Source organism: Netta rufina (genome assembly GCF_964035555.1).
Source record: "Netta rufina genome assembly, chromosome: 4".
In the NCBI taxonomy this organism is placed as follows: Eukaryota; Metazoa; Chordata; class Aves; order Anseriformes; family Anatidae; genus Netta; species Netta rufina.
This window is the reverse complement of record NC_140127.1, coordinates 36501444-36521253: the sequence shown is the minus strand read 5'-3', so window position 1 is coordinate 36521253 and position 19810 is coordinate 36501444. Positions and strand designations below refer to the sequence as shown.

The following is a 19810-nucleotide window of genomic DNA, read 5'->3' as shown; positions in this document are numbered from 1 at the left end:
TATCATTGTACTCTTGGCATTCACAACTGGCTGCAGTTGAAGACAGCAGGTCCAGAAGACTTGTAGTCAGAGCCAACTTCACTTTTCCTAAATTCTGTGTGCTTCTCTAAATCATTTCAAGAGCATGTATCTAATTTTTAACCTGTAAGGACTATAATCCTTTCTGATCTGCACATTACAACCTACCCATAAGTTACATACTGCCTGTAGACTAGCAGGGGTTAAAGAAGAGTCATTATGTTGGCTGTGAAATACCCCTTAGAACAGGGTTTTCTGCAGCCCTTTGGGTGTACAGAAGCTGTATAAGAAACTTTATTATGAACCTGTATCTATGTTTTCACAAGACGACTCCTGCATGCCTCAGAACAGGCTCTGATGCAAAACTGTTTTGACTACCTATACAGGTTTACAACAACGATCAATAAGGTCAGACAGACTATCTGAGATGGTACACAGCAGGGGTGGAATGGAAGGAACAGAGTGGAAGGAAAATCTAAAGGAGGTGAGGGGTGAGAGGCTGAGGCCTGGCTGCAGGAGGCAGTGCCCGGCCCCTGCAGCCCCTCCAGGATCACCCCCAAGTCCCCCAGGCCTTACCTCGAGCTCCCCATGCTGCCCGGCCTTCAGCCTTGTTGGGGGCTTGCTCCCAAGGCAAAGCCCTGGTCCCCAGTACAGCAGCAGCACCTTGGGGCCAATTCCCACGCTGGGCCACGTGCCTGGTCCTCACCTCCTCATGCCCCACATGGAGAAACCTAGCAAGGCCCACTGAAATGGTGCTAGGCATGTTCTTGCACAAGTGTCAAAAACTTGTGTGTGTCTTCTTGGAGGAAGAGTCTGTTCCAGTAGTTCACGTGCTCAACTTCTGGAGAAGAGAATTGGAGGAAAAAACAGTGAGCTCAGTTAGAATTGTGGATGTTCCCGATTTTACAGAAGGGAAGTGTAAAACTTCTAGGTATACATTTCTCAGCCATACTCTCTGCTATGCTGATTCTCTAGTTTACAAGTCTTACAGAAGGTCAGCAGGAAGCACAGTGGAAGAGACTTTTATGCTATCTTGATCCTTGGAAACAAGTGTCTGCATAGAGGACTACTGGTTTTGTTTTGGGAGTTGCTCTAATCTTTGAAAGTGGCAAGAGTGTGCAGATGGGCTAGTTTGGACCTGGGATGGCTGCAACACAACCACAGTTTGTTATGATTTTGTTCTGGGTCCTTCCAGTGTGTAAAAAAGGCACCCAATGCAATCATTAAAGCTTTAAAAAAATGACAGGAATGCTTAGTTAGAGTTGACTAGCTCTTTGGCTTCTTGAGGTCACACACTGAAATGCCTTTATTATTGGATAGCATAAATTATATAGAATGTAATCACAAGACCTCAGCAAAGGCCTTCAAACATTTACTCAAGGAAGATTTGGAAGGCAAGCTTAGGATTCATCTGTGAGAATTCACATGAATTTTCCTTACTAGTTTAATTTCATTTTCACCTTGCATTCAGCCAGATGTCTCTTAAGTGCAGCATGCATGATGCCTGTTTTGGCCTTAAGACCAGAAGGTGCCATGTTATATGTGAATGGATATATTACTAGTGACTTCTAAATTTGATTCTAGCTATACCAACTATGTGGACCTTACATAGCATTTGGGTGAATTTCTGCTAAAATTAAACCTAGCTATTCTTAGAAAGACAAAAAAGTAAATTAGTTTGCAATGCTGTTCTTCTATTCGGGACAAATAAATACCTTCTTCTTGGGGCAAGCAAGCACTCCCCACTGGAGATGCGAAGAAGAGACTATATAAGCAGAACTATGTCGCCTCCAACAAATTAACAAGCTGAGCATTTGCTCAGGCAAGAAATTATTAATATATATATATATATATATATATATATATTTAATAAAGATTTTGATCGTGAGGCAGACAAAGGACTATATTAGCCCTTGCTTAGAATGACATAGAACTTATTTCTAGCTTTATAATTCAAAAGTGATGGAAAAAACTTGCTTGAAAAAAAGACTATGAGGAAATATTATCTTCAACTTATCCACCTCTTATGTCCTCCCACAAGGTGGATATAGCACATTTATGAGAGTAGATACCTATAGCTGAAATGGCCATTTATGTCAGTGGGAACTGCTGAAGGCAGTTGAAAATCAGATGAAAACAAATTATATTTTTGACTAATGTGAATGTGAAGATGTGCACTTCAAAATCTGCAAGAAGTATTATTTTTTCTGAAAGACTGCATTATCTGCTGAAGTGTTTCTTTTATTTTGAAAGAGTAACTATTAGTCTGTAAATGATATATATGCTTTTGATTTAATACAATTGACAGACTTTTTGCAATATGGTCATAGGTTAAACTTGCAACATGTATTTCATCTTAGAGTTTTATCTCGTGTCTTATATGAGTATATCAGAAACATATTATTAATTACTGTCAACATCTTGCTGTTACTTTTGGCACAACATCTTTTCTGTTAAATCAATGAAGTAAGCAATCCAAGAGCAGAGATGTGTAATTTTATCCAAGAGTTTACTCCTTTTCAATAACACTGTTTCACAGAGATATATATTATAAAGGCAACCAGTGGTTTATTTGTGCTTTGCAGGATTGCCCATTATTTTATACACAACTGATTTTAACATCCCTATGAACTTGTTTTTTCAGTCTTTTTTAAAAACACTTTTGTTTAAATGAACATAGTGGCTAGTAGACTCACCTTACCCTGTATGAAAAAAAATTCCATGTTTTCTGGATGACTGCTGGACAGCACTGTTAAGAGCTATAACTACCGTTTCCAAATTTTAGGAGCTCTGATACAGAAACCAGATTAACAAAATTCAGTATTGCTTCAGCTCTTATTAGCTTGTACACACACATAACATCTTTCATTCCTCTCTATATATTCTGGGCTTGGCTGCCAAGAAATGAAGAAAAACTATCACCCATGCAAATTTAAGAAACCTCAAATAATGACATGTACCATGTTGTGTTGCATCTCCACTGGCAAAGTGGTTCAGTCTGCAATTTCTCAGTTTGTTACATTCCACAAAATATATTCAAAATTTACATGAAAAGGGGAGGTTCCTGTGGCACATACTAGAGCTTTTCCAATAATCAGCTTTCCTGTATCCTAACACAAGAAACTAAGGATGATTGTTCCTTTGCTGTAAGTCTTTCTGGTATGTTATTTATAAATGATTTAGATTAATCTAAAGCAGATATAATTTCCTTTCCAAATTTGTTTGCTTTTCCTATGCAGAAATATGAAACAAATCTATAATAGACATATTCTATTATTTCTTTCAATCCTGATGCTATCTTTTTTTGCCTACTGATCTGTTTACAATATTCCTTTTGGATGTTTATATGTTGCTTTCCTCATTTTTTGATAAATTTGTTTTTCCCAGCTTAATGTTTTGTTCTCAGCATCTCTGGAAAAGGAAGTAACCTCTTCACTGGTTTCAATAGAGCTAAGGCAATTGACACACATTAGGGTTTAATTCTGCTCTTTGAAGAATAAAAGCAAAGGAAAACAGTACAAAATGTTCAACTACATCCTGCTTGCTTATCTCAGGATCCAGTACTGTCCAGTAAAAGTATCATAAGACAGGAACATATATTTATTTTATTTTATTTTATTTTATTTTATTTTATTTTATTTTATTTATTTATTTTAAAGAAAAAAGGTCTCAAAATACTGCCTCACTTTACAATTTTGAGAATTGCAATTACCATTTTCAATCTTCTTTCTGTTCTAGGTATATTACAGATCCCTATTTGTATATGATATAATTCACAGTCTCTGAGCTAAGTAGTTTGCTAAGTCTGAGATCTTATTTGTCCAGCAGCTGCTCCTTTGGTGACTACTTTATTGTCTCAGGATTTTTAACTTCTCTACATCAGTATGACAGCCTTTAATTTTGTTTACTTTTGAAGTTCTTCAGTACTGTTTTTGATTTTAACATCCTACACTCTAATTCCAAAAAAAAAAAAAACCAACCACCAACTTTATACCTAATTGTATTTTATTTCCATGTTGATTGTTTGTTGCCATGGCATAAAAATATCACAAAAAAAAAAATATTTACAGGGTCCGCCTAGTAACATATATAGATCTGTACACATTTTGTTAAACAAATTTCAACACACTATTTCTGCTGGCTCTTTATTTTGTTGTTGTTTTATGCATGTGCTTTACAATCTCTTGTGATGCTACTGCTTTTTTATGCAGGAAAGTATATCCAGAACAAAAAATCACTACTTTTTGTATATTGCATCCTAAAGGGGTGGGAAGCATGGGGGGAATGGAGTTGAATGGTCATAGCTAACAACCCTATAAATCTGTTCTGTACTCTGCCTTTTACTGACTATGCCATTAACTCAGTCATTTTGACACTATCAATACTTGGGGCTTCTCAATTTAGTAATCACACTGCTTATCAAAGAAACTTAGCATTACTGTCATATATGCTTGCACCAGGACAACATTAAGTTGATCATTCATTATTGAGTGATTAGTACCCTGAGAAGACAGACATTCCATGGAGGAATTTAAAAAGAAAGATGCCATAACTTTATTTTCTGGCTGGATTTTACCAGCTGGCAAAATATGCTCAAGAGAGATCCTGAACTGGTTGGCAAGGAGTAGGTCAAACCCATGGACGAAGTGACATGTTTGGTGTTCTGGTCCCTGATTTCAAGCAGAGACCCTTATTTCAAGCAGAGATATAACTTGAGGAGGCCTGTGGTCATGACTTAGGCATTGTTCTGAAACAGATTGACAAATTAGTGAAAGCAGACAAGCAAAAAGGAAAGCTCTTAATTTAAAGTATTCATACTTAACATTCATCTAGCAATATTTAGCCCTAAATACTGGAGCACTTCTATTGGGTTGCATTGCTGCTGTAATAGTAAGGCTCCTTGCAAAGTTATAAAATCATTCTCTGCACCAAGGACAAACTTCCTCTCAGGCCAATAGCTAAACATAAGATGCATCTTCATAAGACTATGATATAAGCCCCAGGCCTCAAGCATGTTTTGGAGAAAGAAAGAAAAAAAAAAAAAGAAAAAAAAAAAAAAAAGAAGGCCAAAGGAACATATAACTTCTATTTAACTTCTTACATTTCAAATTCTGACATTAAAGTTATCGAGTGGAATAGCAAAGACTCTGTGACCTTTTGGCAAGGTTTTCAAGCAAGCATTGCAACCTTTACTTTCTGATTTCTTCACCTGGCATAAGTCCCAGTTAGCAAGAGCATATAGGAGAAGGAAATCTAACTGGATAACTGTCAAAAGCAAATGAACAAGTATTCCAGCAAATCAAGAACACACAAATGCATAATTGGTTAAACTGAGAGAGTTTCCTGCCATGCTGATTACTGAGAATACTTCATTTTTCTTTGAAAGAAAGTTTGGACACATTACTCACACTTTAGCAGAATAAACTAGATAGAATATTACTCCATCCATGGAAGAGTATGAAGCTGTGCATTATGAACAAGAAAGCTATAGTTCTTGGGGAAGGGGGATAAAAGAGAAGGAATCAAATAACAATAATTTTTAAAGAATGCTTAATTTTTAAACAGAATCTGAAAAAATGCCTTAGTCTGTCTAATTTTAGGTAAATACAAAATTTCTGAGAAAGCACTTTGGCTTTGTGAAATAAAGACTTGAAGATGTAGCAATCTAAGGAATGTTCTGGCTCTCATCCAGAAAAGCATTCATGCAAGTGATTCAGTTTACCACTTAGTAATTCCACTGACTTCCTTTCTGGATCAGTAAATAAAATCTAGACAAAAAGCCAAAGAGGAAGAGTTGAAGACATCCCTGCAGAACAGCACAGAAGTAGAGACTGACTAAAATAGACTAAATAGCATGCAAGAAGATGTCTATTGCAGTAGAGAATGAAGATGAAAAATGAGCACAAACAAAATATTGTGTGGCAACAAATAAGACAAAAGCAATACATTGTACACACACAAAAAAAAAGAGACAGTGACATGAACAACCAAGAAGTTAAGGATGAACAATAATGCAATAGATGGTCAGCGGAGAGGACAGACTGAGGAAGACGATATGACTACAGGGGTAAGGAATGCTGAGTCTAGCCAGAAAGCCTAAAAGCAATGGGAAAAAGGAATGATTAGGAAAAAAAAAACAGCTGTGTGCCAGAGGTCAAGAAGTTATGGATAAATTGAGAACAGCCAAAAATCAGGTAGGCTAGAATTTATTGTAATTTTTTTATCTTTTGTGTGTGTGTGTGTGCATAAGTAGTGGAACATTCTTCAGACATTCCAGAATTTTAAAAGAACTGGACATAAAATTGTGGCAGGAGAACATATTGTGGAAGGATGAGCCACCAGCATCGTAGGAAAGAAAAAAAGCTGATGAGCACTGCTAGGAAGATCATGGAAGTGGAAGGAGCGTCTTTATTGCATTGTATAGCTCTGGTGAGATAACCTTGGATGACAGCTAAGTTCCCACCCAGTTGATTGCTCATTCTCTCCACAGCCAGATGTATAGAGGAGAAAAGTGTAAGGACATAAGAGAGGAAAACTCATGGGTTGAGCTAAAGACAGCCTAATAAGTTAAAAACCAACCAAACAAAAACACCAAAGAACAAGTGATGCAAAAGCAATCACTTGTCACCTACCACCACTGGAGCAATGTCCAGCTATTCTCCAAGCAATGACTGTCTGAAAAAATCACCCCGCCCCTGCTTTTACATGACATTTTTTAAAGTGTGAATTTATATGGTATGGAATATCTATTTGGATATGCTGTCCCAGCTGTGTCCTCTCCCAAAATCTTGCCAACCCTAATGTGCTTGCTGGAAGGGTGGCGTGAGAAACATAGAAACATGGTCACAGCTCTACAGTACAGCATTGTACAAACTACTATGAATAAAATTAAATCCATCCCAACAAGATCCAATGCAACAGTCTAGCAAAATGGAGTCTGAAAGACGACTGTCTACTTCTTTATTAAATGATTCCACTGAAAAAAAAAAAAAAAAAGAGCTGTTGTAGACTGAGGATCACTACTTAAAGCACGTGCACAAATAGAGATGTTTGAGGGCTTGTAGGTTCAGGATATAAATTATCTAACTAAGAATGAAAATGCTTAGTTCTTCCCTACAAAGAACAACCTTGTGAGTCCCACAGTTACATGAATATGATAAAGTGACTCAGCAGGACAATCTTACGTCATAGCAATAAAGTATGGGCATAAGCAATAAAAAGTAGTGGACCAGTGTAGATAAAACCAGCTTGCACAGGAACTAAATTTTCCTAATTATAAATATCATATCTCAAGGAATCACTAAGAAATTTACAGGCAACTCTTAATAAAGAAATTCAGATATGTGGTATGTAAGGAAAGACATAATTTTAACTTTCAGAAATTTCCTTTGCTTGTAATCTAAATATTGTATAGAGCTACAAATATTTTCTTTTGACTAATGTATAGTTTTTTATGACAGACAAAATGAAGGAATCAGCAGCTGATTTTGCCTTGGTAAAGAAGAGTTGTCATTTGCTTATATGTTGATTTCTTTAGGAGAGAAAATAGTACTACTGTGGCTTACATTTTACTCACATTAATGATAAGTACTTCATTGTAACTTCATGATGGGAAAATGATATATATATGTTTGTGTTTTTTTTTTTTTTTTTTTTTTTTTTTTCAAGCAGATTATTTCTGTGCTTTATAATTCTCAATTGCATCTTGAAATAATATATATTTATGTACAAAGGCTTCAATACTTACTCTGGCACAGCAGGTTATCAGAATGCAAGCCATGGAAATAAAAACAAAAAAATGAACTGCTTCTTCTCTTCTGCTTTTCAAAGTCCAAAGTTCATGCCTGTGTAAAACAAGGGCAAGTATTAGTGGTGTAATAAAGTTGGTTAATAAGTAAACAGAGTAAGAAATTAAAAATAAACACTAGCATAGGGAAAGTTACAACAATGTATATTCAAAGCAGAAGAATAATTTGTCAAAGCAAGTAAGTGAGCTGACAATTCTTATGTTGTTGAATAGTAGTGGATGAAACATTTAAGAAATTAGGGTAGAGTATTGCTCTGAATTGTAGAAAGGAATGTATTATGTGATCTACTGGACCTTAAAAACCTCTTTCTCTATAAACAAACAAACAAACAAAAAATGTTTTCTTCAGCTGTATCCAAGATATAAGATTTTAAATTTATTTATATGTACCTTGATATTCCTGATAAGACTATTTTTTCAATTAAAAAAACAAAAAAAACAAACAAAAAAAACAGGATATATTTTAAGGGCTGTTAAATCAAATCAAAACAAATAGCATGCAGATAAAAACAAAAAAAAAAAAAACAAAAAAAAAAAAGAAAAAGGTTTTGGTTCATTATATTTACAAGAAACATGACAAACATCACATGAAACAATACTAACTGCAGAAAGGTTGCATCTTTTCTGCAATACTGTAACAAAATCACTTAGTGTTTTTGATAACAGTGAAGTGGCGTGTACTTTTTAAATATTGCAGTCATATATTTGTATTGCTTATTCCTTAATATTTTGGTTTTAATATTCACATATTTTAGATTTGCATTTTATGTGGAAATATTAACTGGTTGAGCTTTATTTTTAGACATACTTTGTTTAAAGGTAACTGAAATAGTTTAGAAGATGGATGTGGTATTACTTGATCTGGACATACTTTAATTTATATAATCTATCGTTCATTTACATTTTTCTTACATAACAGATTTTGAACACAAAAGTGATAAAAGAGTCTGGTACTGTTTTCCGTTACTGAGTGTGGAAATATATGTGATGACTAGGTAACTATGCTATTTCCGTGAAACCTGTGGGTTTTGGAAGCAAAATAATTGAAATGTTTTTAGAACACTTTCTATTTAAAACAGTAACAAATATTTTTTACAGACTCTTCAGAAGTGCCCTGGAACACATAAATGTTATTTTCCTAATTTTACCACTATATGCTTTTATAAGTTAAACAGCTTGCAGCAAGGTGACTGGTCACAAGTGGTGTTCCCTAGGGGTCAGTGTTGTCCCCTTTAATAGCTTTATTGATAACTTGGAGGAGGGTATTGAGTGCACCCCCAGTAAGTTTGCAGATGACACCAAGCTGGGGGGAAGTGTCAGTCTGCCAGAGGGTAGGAAGGCCCTGCAGAGGAACCTGGACAGGTTGGGGCGATGGGCAGAGGCCAATGGGATGAGGTTCAACATGGCTAAGTGCCACGTCCTGCACTTTGGCCACAACAATTCCATGCAGCGCTACAGGCTTGTGAGAGAGCGTCTCAAAAGCTATACAGAGGAAAAGGATCTGGGGGTGCTGATTGATGCTTGCCTGAACGTGAACTGGCAGTGTGCTCAGGTGACCAAGAAAGCCAACAGCATCCTGGCTTGTGTCAGGAATAGTGTAGCCAGCAGGAGTAGGGAGGTGATCATCCCTTTCTATTCTGGCCTGGTGAGGCTGCACCTTGGGTACTGCGTTCAGCTTTGGGCCCTTCACTACAAGAAGGACATCGAGGCCCTGGAGCATGTCCAGAGAAGAGCTACAAAGCTGGTGAAGGGCCTGGAGCACAAGTCCTGTGAGGAGTGGCTGAGGGAGCTGGGGTTGTTTAGTCTGGAGAAGAGGAGGCTCAGGGGAGACCTCATTGCTCTCTACAACTGCCTGAAAGGAAGGTGTGGGGAGCTGGGGGTTGGCCTCTTCTCATAGATAACTAGTGATAGAACTAGAGGGAATGGCCGCAAGTTGCACCAGGGGAGGTTCAGGTTGGAAATTAGGAGATATTTCTTCTCAGAAAGAGCAGTCAGGCATTGGAACAGGTTGCCCAGGAAAGCAGTGGAGTCACCGTCCCTGGGGGTGTTTAAGGAGAGGTTGGACGTGGTGCTTAGGGGCATGGTTTAGTGAATGACAGTGGTAGTAGGGTGATGGTTGGACCAGATGATCTTGAAGGTCTTTTCCAACCTTAATGATTCAATGATTCTAAGTTAGCTACAAACCTGACAATAGATTTTTATTTTATTTTTTTAAAGCTATGTTCAGTTTTTAAATATGCACTTGTAAATTAGTGTGTAAATAAACCACAGGTAAAGAAACACAATTAGAGCTAGTTAATATAAAAGTGTTGCACATATGATAAGAAATTAAACTTTGGACAAAAAAGCATAGTTGCAGATAATTAACCTAGCTTGGTGAAGAAGCTGTATCAGCTTAAATTAAAGGGCTTGTGATTCTGAAACAAAGTTTCCTAGGCTGTGCACAACGAGACAGTCAAGGCACAGCTCACACCTCCTCATTTCCAGTTGTCCAACTCCACTGAAAGAATTCGTAACTGCATGAATCACTTCCAGTATGAGAGGTAAATATAGCATGTATAACAGTATAAATATATACTGTATATGAACAGTTTATTTAATATATATACATAGCCCAGGATGAGTTAGGATTTTTGTACTTTGACTTCAGTATCTGATTTTATACTGACTGTTTTGTAAACTGATTACACACATCTGCAAGCTATGAATCAGTTGGTCTTCAATCTACACTCAACAGGTAGTCTTGTCTTGATTGGATGCCTTGTTAAATTGGTTAATTGAGTCAGCAGTAAACAAAATCCTGTGAAATCAAATTGTGATGAGCTATCTTCTTGGTTATATCTTTCAGAAAACACACCTGAAAAGTATTTGTCTGCAATACCATATGTATCTTCTTCTGAACAGTCATTTCTTTTTCCTTTTGAAGAATAAGACTGGACTGACCATCTTCTTCCTATGGTAACTACAAAATTAATGTAAATTAGGTAGTAAACACAAATGATCTATTTTCACTATTACAGCTACTACTTGCAGTTGCCTCCACTTGCTTTAGAAAGTGGGTTCTCTCCTGCCACGTTATGCAGTCCTGCAGCGCTTTTTAGGCCATGGTCCCTTACCGTATTCTTTCTTTCTCTGATTAGGCTTACTCCAGTCAAGAATGCACCTTGGCCCTTATCTCCATCATAACCCTCAAGATGTTCAAATTGTTGCAATTAAAGACCTTCATCAATTGCCATATGTCTTTGCAATGAAAACAAACAAACAAACAAACAAAAAACATTAACAAAAACACACATACAAAAAAAAAAAGCAAACCACAAGTGAACATGTTCAAATGTGTATGCTGGTTTATGTATACTAGATGCTTCCTTTCCATTCTCACTGTTTCCTGTGTTAGAAAACCAGCCCTGATTGATTCTACTGCCTACATGCCCTCCTCACACTGCCCCTTCAGTCAAATCTCTTTGCTAAGGTCTGATATTAAGAAAAAAAGCAGCAAATGTTCTCTGATTCTTGTTATATATTTTTTTTTTTCTTTCTCAAAAATCTTGTAATTTTTGAGTCTCTGTTTAAGGCTTAAGTGTTTAATAGCTGCTTGTTTCAAACCAACTTCCCAAAACAATTAGTTGTCTTTCTTTCCCTATACTGCCTTATATTACTTATAGTACAGCAGTATTGAAAGGGATCCAAGTTAATGAGTCGAGTAGGGAAATATTAAAACCACAGTTCACAGTCCAAAAATCTTCCAAAGGAGAAGAAAATTTTCCTTCCACCCTTTAGTGGTTCACTTCATGTAAAATTTTATCTATGGCAGGAGAAAGCTTTCCTGTACACACACACAACAAACAAACAAAACACATATAAAAGGACACACAATATTTCTACAGGGCTAAAGATATAAATTCCATTGTAGTAGAGGGGGAAAAAATCAGTATTAGAGACCTAGAAATTTGTAATTTTGAAGGATACTTTGCAAGAAGTGTAGATATTTTGCAAAAAAATAGTTGAACATTTCTCTTGCATTATGTCTTATAGAACTAGCCTTTGAAAAAATTTGCTGACTGCTTATAGAGTCTGGCTCTGTGATATATATTTTATACATCAGTAGATTTTATGATTTATCAAATGTACTTGACCCACACATTACCATATATATAACAGCATATCTTTAGTATATGAATAATCTGTTACTCTTTTTTCAGCAGAAACAATGTGTGTACCTACTACTTAGCCTAGTGGTCACTGTTTTTCTTCTGGTCTAGTGCTTATATACCAAAGACAGAGGCAGATCACTGCAAGTGGACAGAAGTTCTGAAAGATTTGGAGCAGATCAAGACATCCGAAGTAAGCTCATTAAAAAGTTAACATTTCATATAAACATAGGAGCAGACATGATTAAACATTTAGCACAGTACTCGGTTAAGAGTGTCAGTAGCAAAGAGTACAAAATAGGATGTTGGTATAGTGCTGTTTTGTGGGTGGAAGTGAGGGGGAGTAGAAGATTGAAGGGAACTGGAGGTGAACAAATATGGTAGATTCTAGAATTAATTATTATTTTCATTCTCTCTTTTTTGAATATTTGATTATTATTTTTTTTTTATTTATTTTGGTTGGGTAGAGCAAAAAGAACCATCTCCTAAGGAAAAGGGTAAAGGGCATGGAAGTTAGTTCCTTCTGAAAAAGTACTTACAGAACTCAATTCTGTTGAGCTTCCTCACGGTGAAGCCCATTCTGCAGGTTACTAGATGACTAAGATTCCTGACTTACTGACTCTCTGTAGCTAGCTTGATTGACCGTTTCAACTTGGAGCTAATCCATGTCTCTAATATTTGTTTATTATCTCTAAGGTCTGCTAGTTGTTGCTCATAATTCTAACTCTCATATTCTTTTAGGACATTGATGTCAGTTTATATACAGCAAACACAGATGAGGATGTAAGTAAAATTAAAATTTAACCCAAACTGGTCTAATATAGTAGCTTCATTTCTTTGCTAGCAATTTTCTCCTAAGGTAGCCTTGGTCTAATTTGAGAAAAGTTTCAGAAACCAGATCATTTTCCTTGGAAGTAGTTCTATTACCTAAATTACTTATGATGAACTGTGTAAGCCAGTATTATTTTTACTGAATTACCTGCTATTACAATTAATCGACTAAAAGGGATGATGGAAAAGGAACTTACTAAAATAAACACTGAACAATAACGTTGGTATTTGTTTGTAATTTGAAAAGGGAAAAAGAGTGACAAAGAAAATAGTTCCTGAGATTATTATTTAACACCATGCACTACAATATTACAATAAGAAAATACGGGAAAAGTGTCATATAGAAAATAACTGTCAACATCTACTAGTACATTTCTCTGCTTTTGCAATTCCTTAGCTTAGCAGCAAATACTAGGTAATATCAAGGATTTGGCTTTCTAATAGCTGGAGATTATAATTTATCCTGGAACCAATAAACTTAGTTATTTTTTTAAATATAATTCTTAACCCAGTTATAGAAATCTGCCTAAAATACGATCACATTAAATGCAGTTTCCATAAATTAATTCCTGAAGAGACTATTTCATAATCTGTTATTGTGGAACTCAGTCAGCACTCCAGGAGACACATACAGTCCACCAAGAAAATGAATCAAGCCAATACCCCACGTCTAGCAGTCATTTTTGGTATAAAATGTGTCCTCCTTTGGTATAAAAAGCATCCTCCTGAGAAACTGCCTTTTCTGGCAGCATAAAAAATCATACAATGGCTATGCCAACTACACACAATACATGACTTCCTGTACATAAGAAGTTAACAAGAGATTTCCTAGAAATAATAGACTGACTTACTTACTACATCAGCACAGGATAGTCTCAGTGTGCATGTGGAATACAGTAAATTTGATGTGTTCAGTGGACTGGCAAGCCTGAGAAGGCACAGAGTCTAATGTATCTGTGCAGTTAGCTCTGTATGTTATGGGAAAAAAGGTCACAAAACACGCATGTCCACACCTGCTCACCCATTCCCTTAACTGAAATTAAGTTAATTCCCTTAACTGAATACAGAAGTTAATGCACTGTAAAAGTGAATTTATTAGCTGGTAATGTCAGGAAGATTTTCTTAAAGTGGGAAGGCCTGATGTGAAAGTCATACTACCTGGGGCTTGTTCTTGGCAATGGAGAAATCAGTTCCCGTTCTTTTCTTTTTTTTTTTTTTTCTTTATTTGTGTAATACAAGTAATAATTTGTTTGTTTGTTTCTCTCCTCCCCCATTCTTCATTATTTTGAATTCAGATCTCTGAATGAAAGTGCTAGAACTACTAAGAACAATACTTATTTAATTCCATTACTGTTAATTGTATTCCAAATTCCTAGCCTGATTAATTGTTTTCCTATTTTCTTCATCAAGACACAAAGTTTAACTTTGTCCTAGGAAACTGACTGGCCTATATATTAGCTCTCTGAATCTATCTTTGCAGATATTTGAAGGTACTTGAACAGTAAGAAGAGATATCCAGTAAATAAAAATCAACTACTTCTTGGTAAATTATATCCTATATTCAGGTATTCCATTTTAACCTTAAAGCTACTAAAACTTTTTTTTTTCTTTTTTTTTTTTTTTTTTTTCAGAAAGAATGCCAAGAACCTATAATGAGATGCTTTTTCTTAGAGATGAACGTGATTCTTCATGAATGTAATATCAAAAATTGTAGTAAAACACAGGATGTATACAACATATTGAAAAATGGAAATGCAAGCTTTAAAAATGAGGTAAGTAGTACCAACAGTCTGTGGAAAAAAGTGTTTCTTCAGTAGCAGAACTTTTGTTTTTCACAGATACGCAAAAGGTGAGATGGTACATATGAAAGCAAAATGGGAATCAGTAACCCAAACATACAACAATGGAAAGGCTACACATATAAAAATGAAAGAGCAGAATTCAGTGATTTTTATAAAGCCACTTCTACGATTCCTATCAACAAAAATACTTGTGACTGGGCACACATACATACGTCAAAGTGTTTGAATGTGTATGTCTAAGTAGTAGTTTGTAACTTCAGTATCTAAAGTCACTTATGTTGAGACACATACAGAAGTGTCCTAATTTTCAAAGAGACAGGCCACTTGGATCTCTCACTGAAGCACTGTGTCTTTGAAAGACGATGCTATACAGGAAGCAAGCCAGGAACAAAACATGAGTACCTTGGAAGACTCCAGCAGTGCTTTCTGTAGTAATTGACTGCACTGGAATTATTCACAACAGTTCTCTATCTGAAGAAACAGATCATGTATCCTGCTTTACTATCGCATTTTCTTTTTCAGTTGAGTTCCACAACATCAAAAAAATGTAAAGAATGTGAAGAATATGAAGAAAAAAGTTTTACAGAATTTATACAGAATTTTGTAAAGGTTATACAGAAGGAATGCAAATAATACACTGACCAAAAGAGAAAAGCTGGGAACGAAGACTGTTCAAGAAACATTCCTCAGAGAAATTACATTATCACCAACAATAAACTGAAAAGAACTTCACTTCTAGTGCTACTTACGTACAATAAAAAAAAAAAAAAAAACAAAAAAACAAAATCTCTGTAATGCATGTGTTCATAATTCCATATGTTCAAATAATATCACTTACAAAATATATATGGAAGGAATTTTAAAAGTGTGTTTTTTTGTTTGTTTGTTTTTTTGTTTTGTTTTGTTTTGTTTTTTTTTCCCTGTGCTTAAGATGTAGTCCCCTGGAGAAAAAACTTTGCCTAACTTACCAGCCTTTCAGTGAAATTTTCTAAGATGATATTAGGATATCTGCAGTGGGAACCTTCCTGTGAACATCAGTTCAGGAATGACTGGATGGAGTTTCAGATAAAAGCTCTTCTTTAATTATCATTAATATAGAATTATCCTATCCTATTAAAGCAGTTGGCTATAGTTATTTCTGTTAGCTGAAATTTATAATTCTACTATCTGCCCAGAGGGCTGAGCCCAGAAGATCTTAGCTCACCTCTTGTTTTTGTTGTTTGTCCTGACAGTTTTCCTTGCCCTTTTTTTGTTTTGTTTTGTTTTCCTATTAGTGTTCCTTCAGTGAACTACTGTCAAAAAACAAGCTGAGGCCTATTTTTCCTGCAGGTCTGTTGGCTCTCTTATAATATTTTTATTCCTATTATGGTTTTCAGTTAAACCCAGTTAGTTGCTTTTAACTATGGCTTCAAAGTCAAAAACTTTGAGCAACCTGGTCTAGTGGGAGGTGTCCCTGACCATGGAAGGGGGGGCTGGAATTAGATGATCTTTAAGGTTCCTTCTAACCCAAACCATTCTATGATTCTATGAAAGAGAAGGGTAGTAGGGTACTGCAAGTCTGCAGCTGAGGGACTGGTTTGTCCCGGCAGAAACAGCTAACTCATGAGACTTGAGTGATGGTATGTCTTCATTCAAATCCCCTTTTAAGGGGTTAATAGAAGTGTTCACTGGCGATAGTTCAATATAGAAATGAGAACTTTGTGAAAGCCAGAATCGTGAATGGTAGTGGAAAAAGGCAAATTTTGAAATGCAGCTACCTCTTTTATTGGGAGATTTTCTGTTCTGGGTTCAAACGTAACTCTGAAAGGGGGATTCTTTGCTCATGGTGAAGTAGCTGGTGTGGGGCTCAGCAGCAATTTCAGATCATCCATCTTAGTTCATATAGCTATGTGAGAAAAAGAACAGCTAGAAACATACTTCAGGATCCATTCAAAGTCCACGAGCAAAAGCTCGGAGACACATTGAACATTTCAGTGTGTCAGCACAATGTGCAGTGGTAACACTTAAAAAGGAATGCAAATACTATATTCACTATATGTACTAACAGTCATTTTACATAGCTATAGCAGCATGTCAGCTGATAGTTACATTTTTAAGTACTAAAGAGCTGTTCCATTGTTCAGTACTAGTGACTCTAAGTAGGAATTATAGACATGAAGGTGCAGCAGATCATAGCAGATTCAAGTTGCTACACTGGAACAAAACATAAACCTCCTATGACACAACAGCATCAGTGAATATTTCTGGAAGTGTTATCTACTTTATTAGCAAGATAAAAGACATTTAAACATAAAATTATTGCCTGGTAGGTTATGGACTCCAGGTAAACTCACTTGTAAAGAGGTATGCTACAAACTGTCTCTCCTACACCACATAGCACTAGATTATCAAATAGCTACACACTCTGAGAACCTAGATTGTATGTACAATTGTTAGTCAATTCATTTGCCTAGACACCTGCATCACAAATATTGTGATTCTACTGTCAACCCGCACTAAGTACCCTCTCATTCTTGCGAATCTTTTCTGCTTCCCATCCTTTCCCATTTTAATGTGGGCAACACCACAACAGGATGGCTATCAATGTTTTGTTGCATTTCTCACAGGAATAATATGGAGCAAATATATAGGAACAATATGACAACAGTACAATATTTTATCATAGCACTTTGCTATCTGTGCCATAGGTAAAACTGAGAAGCTATTCTATTTAAAAGTTGCCTTTCCTAGCTCTTCTAAGATCCATATACTTCCTTCAGTTCACTTGACATCTGTATTCTTGGAGTAAGACAGAACATATTAGTCCTGCCAGTTTGGCATATTTTGCATCATCATTTTCGCAACAAGTTTTCTCTCTAGCCCCCAAAAATCCCTAATATTTCTCATAATTGATAGAACCTACTATTTTTGATCAGTATACAGACAAATCAAATCATTCTTTTGGTCAATCTCCAAGCATTAAAGTCACTAATATTTATCCAGTTAGTAATACATGGAACTCCCCAGTCCTCTAAGGCCACAGTACTGAACAGCAGATGTTCATCATTATCAGTTATGACAGCCAGGAATTTCTTTTCCTCTAACCTTAATTGTGACTTTTTACATCACATTTTGGAAGAATCCTTTAAACTCACAAGATAGCGAATGATTCATCTGGGTTTTCTTTGGCAAACTTGCTGCAATTAATTCAAAGATAATTACATCATTATGGATAATTTCTGCAACTTTTTTTCCGTTACAAGTTTCCTGTTTACATGTATTATTCGACTTCTTACATTTCTAACAGATGTCTTCAGACAGTGTTTCTCTCTCAAATTTGACAATCTTCTTAGCTGTAGGTATTTGGATAAAGTAACTTATCCAAAATCCCTTGGATGTACTGTATTTTTATCACTGACATAATTCCTTTTTATGACCTCAGTCTCTAGTATTTTATATCACTAATAAATTATGAAGATCTACCTTGGGAAACTTAGAATTCATAGCATTTCCTAAGTTGCTTTGAAGTTTTAAGTTATCCAGCTATGACATATAAAGAAGTGGTGTTAACTAAGTGTTGCCTTAAAGACATAAGTTTTTTTGTTTTGTTATAGTTTTTTTTTTTTTTTTAGTTGGGTGGTGGTTTATGTTTTTTTTTTTTTGTTTTTGTTTTGGTCATTTTAATGTTGTGTCCCATCGTCCACTCTCCTCCCCCCCAATCTTCAATCTTCTGGGATCTCCTGAAAGCAGTGATAATTCTGAACAGTCAATGTTTTGTTTCAGCATTGGTGAAGCGATCCCAAGCAGATAAACTTACACAAAGCAAGCATTAATTATTTCAGTGGGTGGAACACAAGCTTTTCCAGCAGAGTACCTGTAACAGTACCACTGTGGTTGAGAGACTGACAGTAAGACCAAGCTATTAAAACAATGCCTTGTCCTCATTAATGCAGGAAAAATGACAATCACAAACAGCCAAGGGCTCCTGAAACAGTTATTTGGAAGTCATAATTTCTGACTCTGGGAAGCGGAGCTTCTAGTAGCTCCTTAGCAGTTGAGTAGGATGGTGATGACAGCTGTCAGGCTACCATAGAACATGGTAAACGAAATAGTAATTTCCAAAGTCCTGCTCTGATGACTTATCAAAGACCTCTATTACTTCACAAATAAGAATAAAGGGTAAGTAATTATTCCCTGGCCCTAAGACGAACTGGCACAGCACAGCTTACTTGGGGTGGCCACATAACTGAATGAATTTGCTGCTAATTGCTAGAAAGCAAGGAATATTTATTTTTAAGCTCCAGTGATATAAAGGGACAGAAAAATGATAGCAAGGATATGCTATAAGGAGTAACAAGGAAAGGGTGAAGGTATAGAATGTACCACATCCCTCCCACCACCATCACCCTGGTCCTGGTCCTGTAAGTTATTGCATCACTGAATATTAAAGCTGACAAGATTTGGGACTTTGACACAAATATCTGTGACTCCTCTCATTAAACTGTTAGCTACATCCTTCCAAGCCTGCAAATCATGACTGAAATGTCTGTTCCACTGTAACAAGGTGTACCATATGTTAAAACAAGAGCCTCTTTTCTTCCTGCCTACATACAAACAGCATTTCAACAGTAAATTATCTTGGTAACTGATCTGTAACTACTAAAGGTACTCTATAACCACCACAATTGACAAAACCCTAAGAAATTTAGAAATAAAAGAGTAACACAGAGCTATTTCCTTGACTGAATATCATGTCCATGAATGCAGAAATTAGCAAATCTCAAGCTTCTCAGAAGTAGGGAGTAAGAATTAAGAAGCATAAACACTCAGACACTGCTTTTAACAGCAACCCATGCCACAAATACCTTTGTTTATAAGAAATATAGAAGAAGATATGGCTGTACCCTTGCCCCACAGTCAAATGTTTTCTTGCTTCATGGAAAAAAACACACTCTGTATGTGCTTTATTTTACAGCCCTCTTCTACTTAAGGGTGTTACACTCCATTTTGCTCTCATTAAACACCCAGACTACACTCATCTCCAACCTAACTGCTTTCAACAGCAAGTTTACCCTAGGTTCTGCAGCTGAAACAGCACTGGAGAGACATATTAAATCTTTCAATTTAAATGTTCGTTCCTTTGTTCTTATCATGTGCATCTCCATGTAAGAAAAAGTTCACTCTATTCCAGCACAGTGTAGTTCTTCTAGACTGTGTCATTC

At 36.0% G+C, this 19810-nt stretch overlaps 1 protein-coding gene across 2 annotated transcripts in view; it reads left to right on the top strand.

Moving 5' to 3' along the window:
• The window catches only part of IL15 (interleukin 15), a 37187-nt gene extending 21784 nt beyond the window's left edge, over nucleotides 1–15403 (top strand). For both annotated transcript variants that reach the window (XM_084285480.1, XM_084285481.1), the window contains exons 3-7: nucleotides 10674–10783; nucleotides 12088–12169; nucleotides 12718–12759; nucleotides 14439–14579; nucleotides 15132–15403. In XM_084285480.1, coding sequence (XP_084141606.1) covers nucleotides 10674–10783; nucleotides 12088–12169; nucleotides 12718–12759; nucleotides 14439–14579; nucleotides 15132–15242 — 486 coding nt within the window. In that variant the 3' untranslated portion in view covers nucleotides 15243–15403. The remainder of the gene's footprint in view (nucleotides 1–10673; nucleotides 10784–12087; nucleotides 12170–12717; nucleotides 12760–14438; nucleotides 14580–15131) is intronic.
• The last annotated feature ends 4407 nt before the right edge of the window (nucleotides 15404–19810 follow it).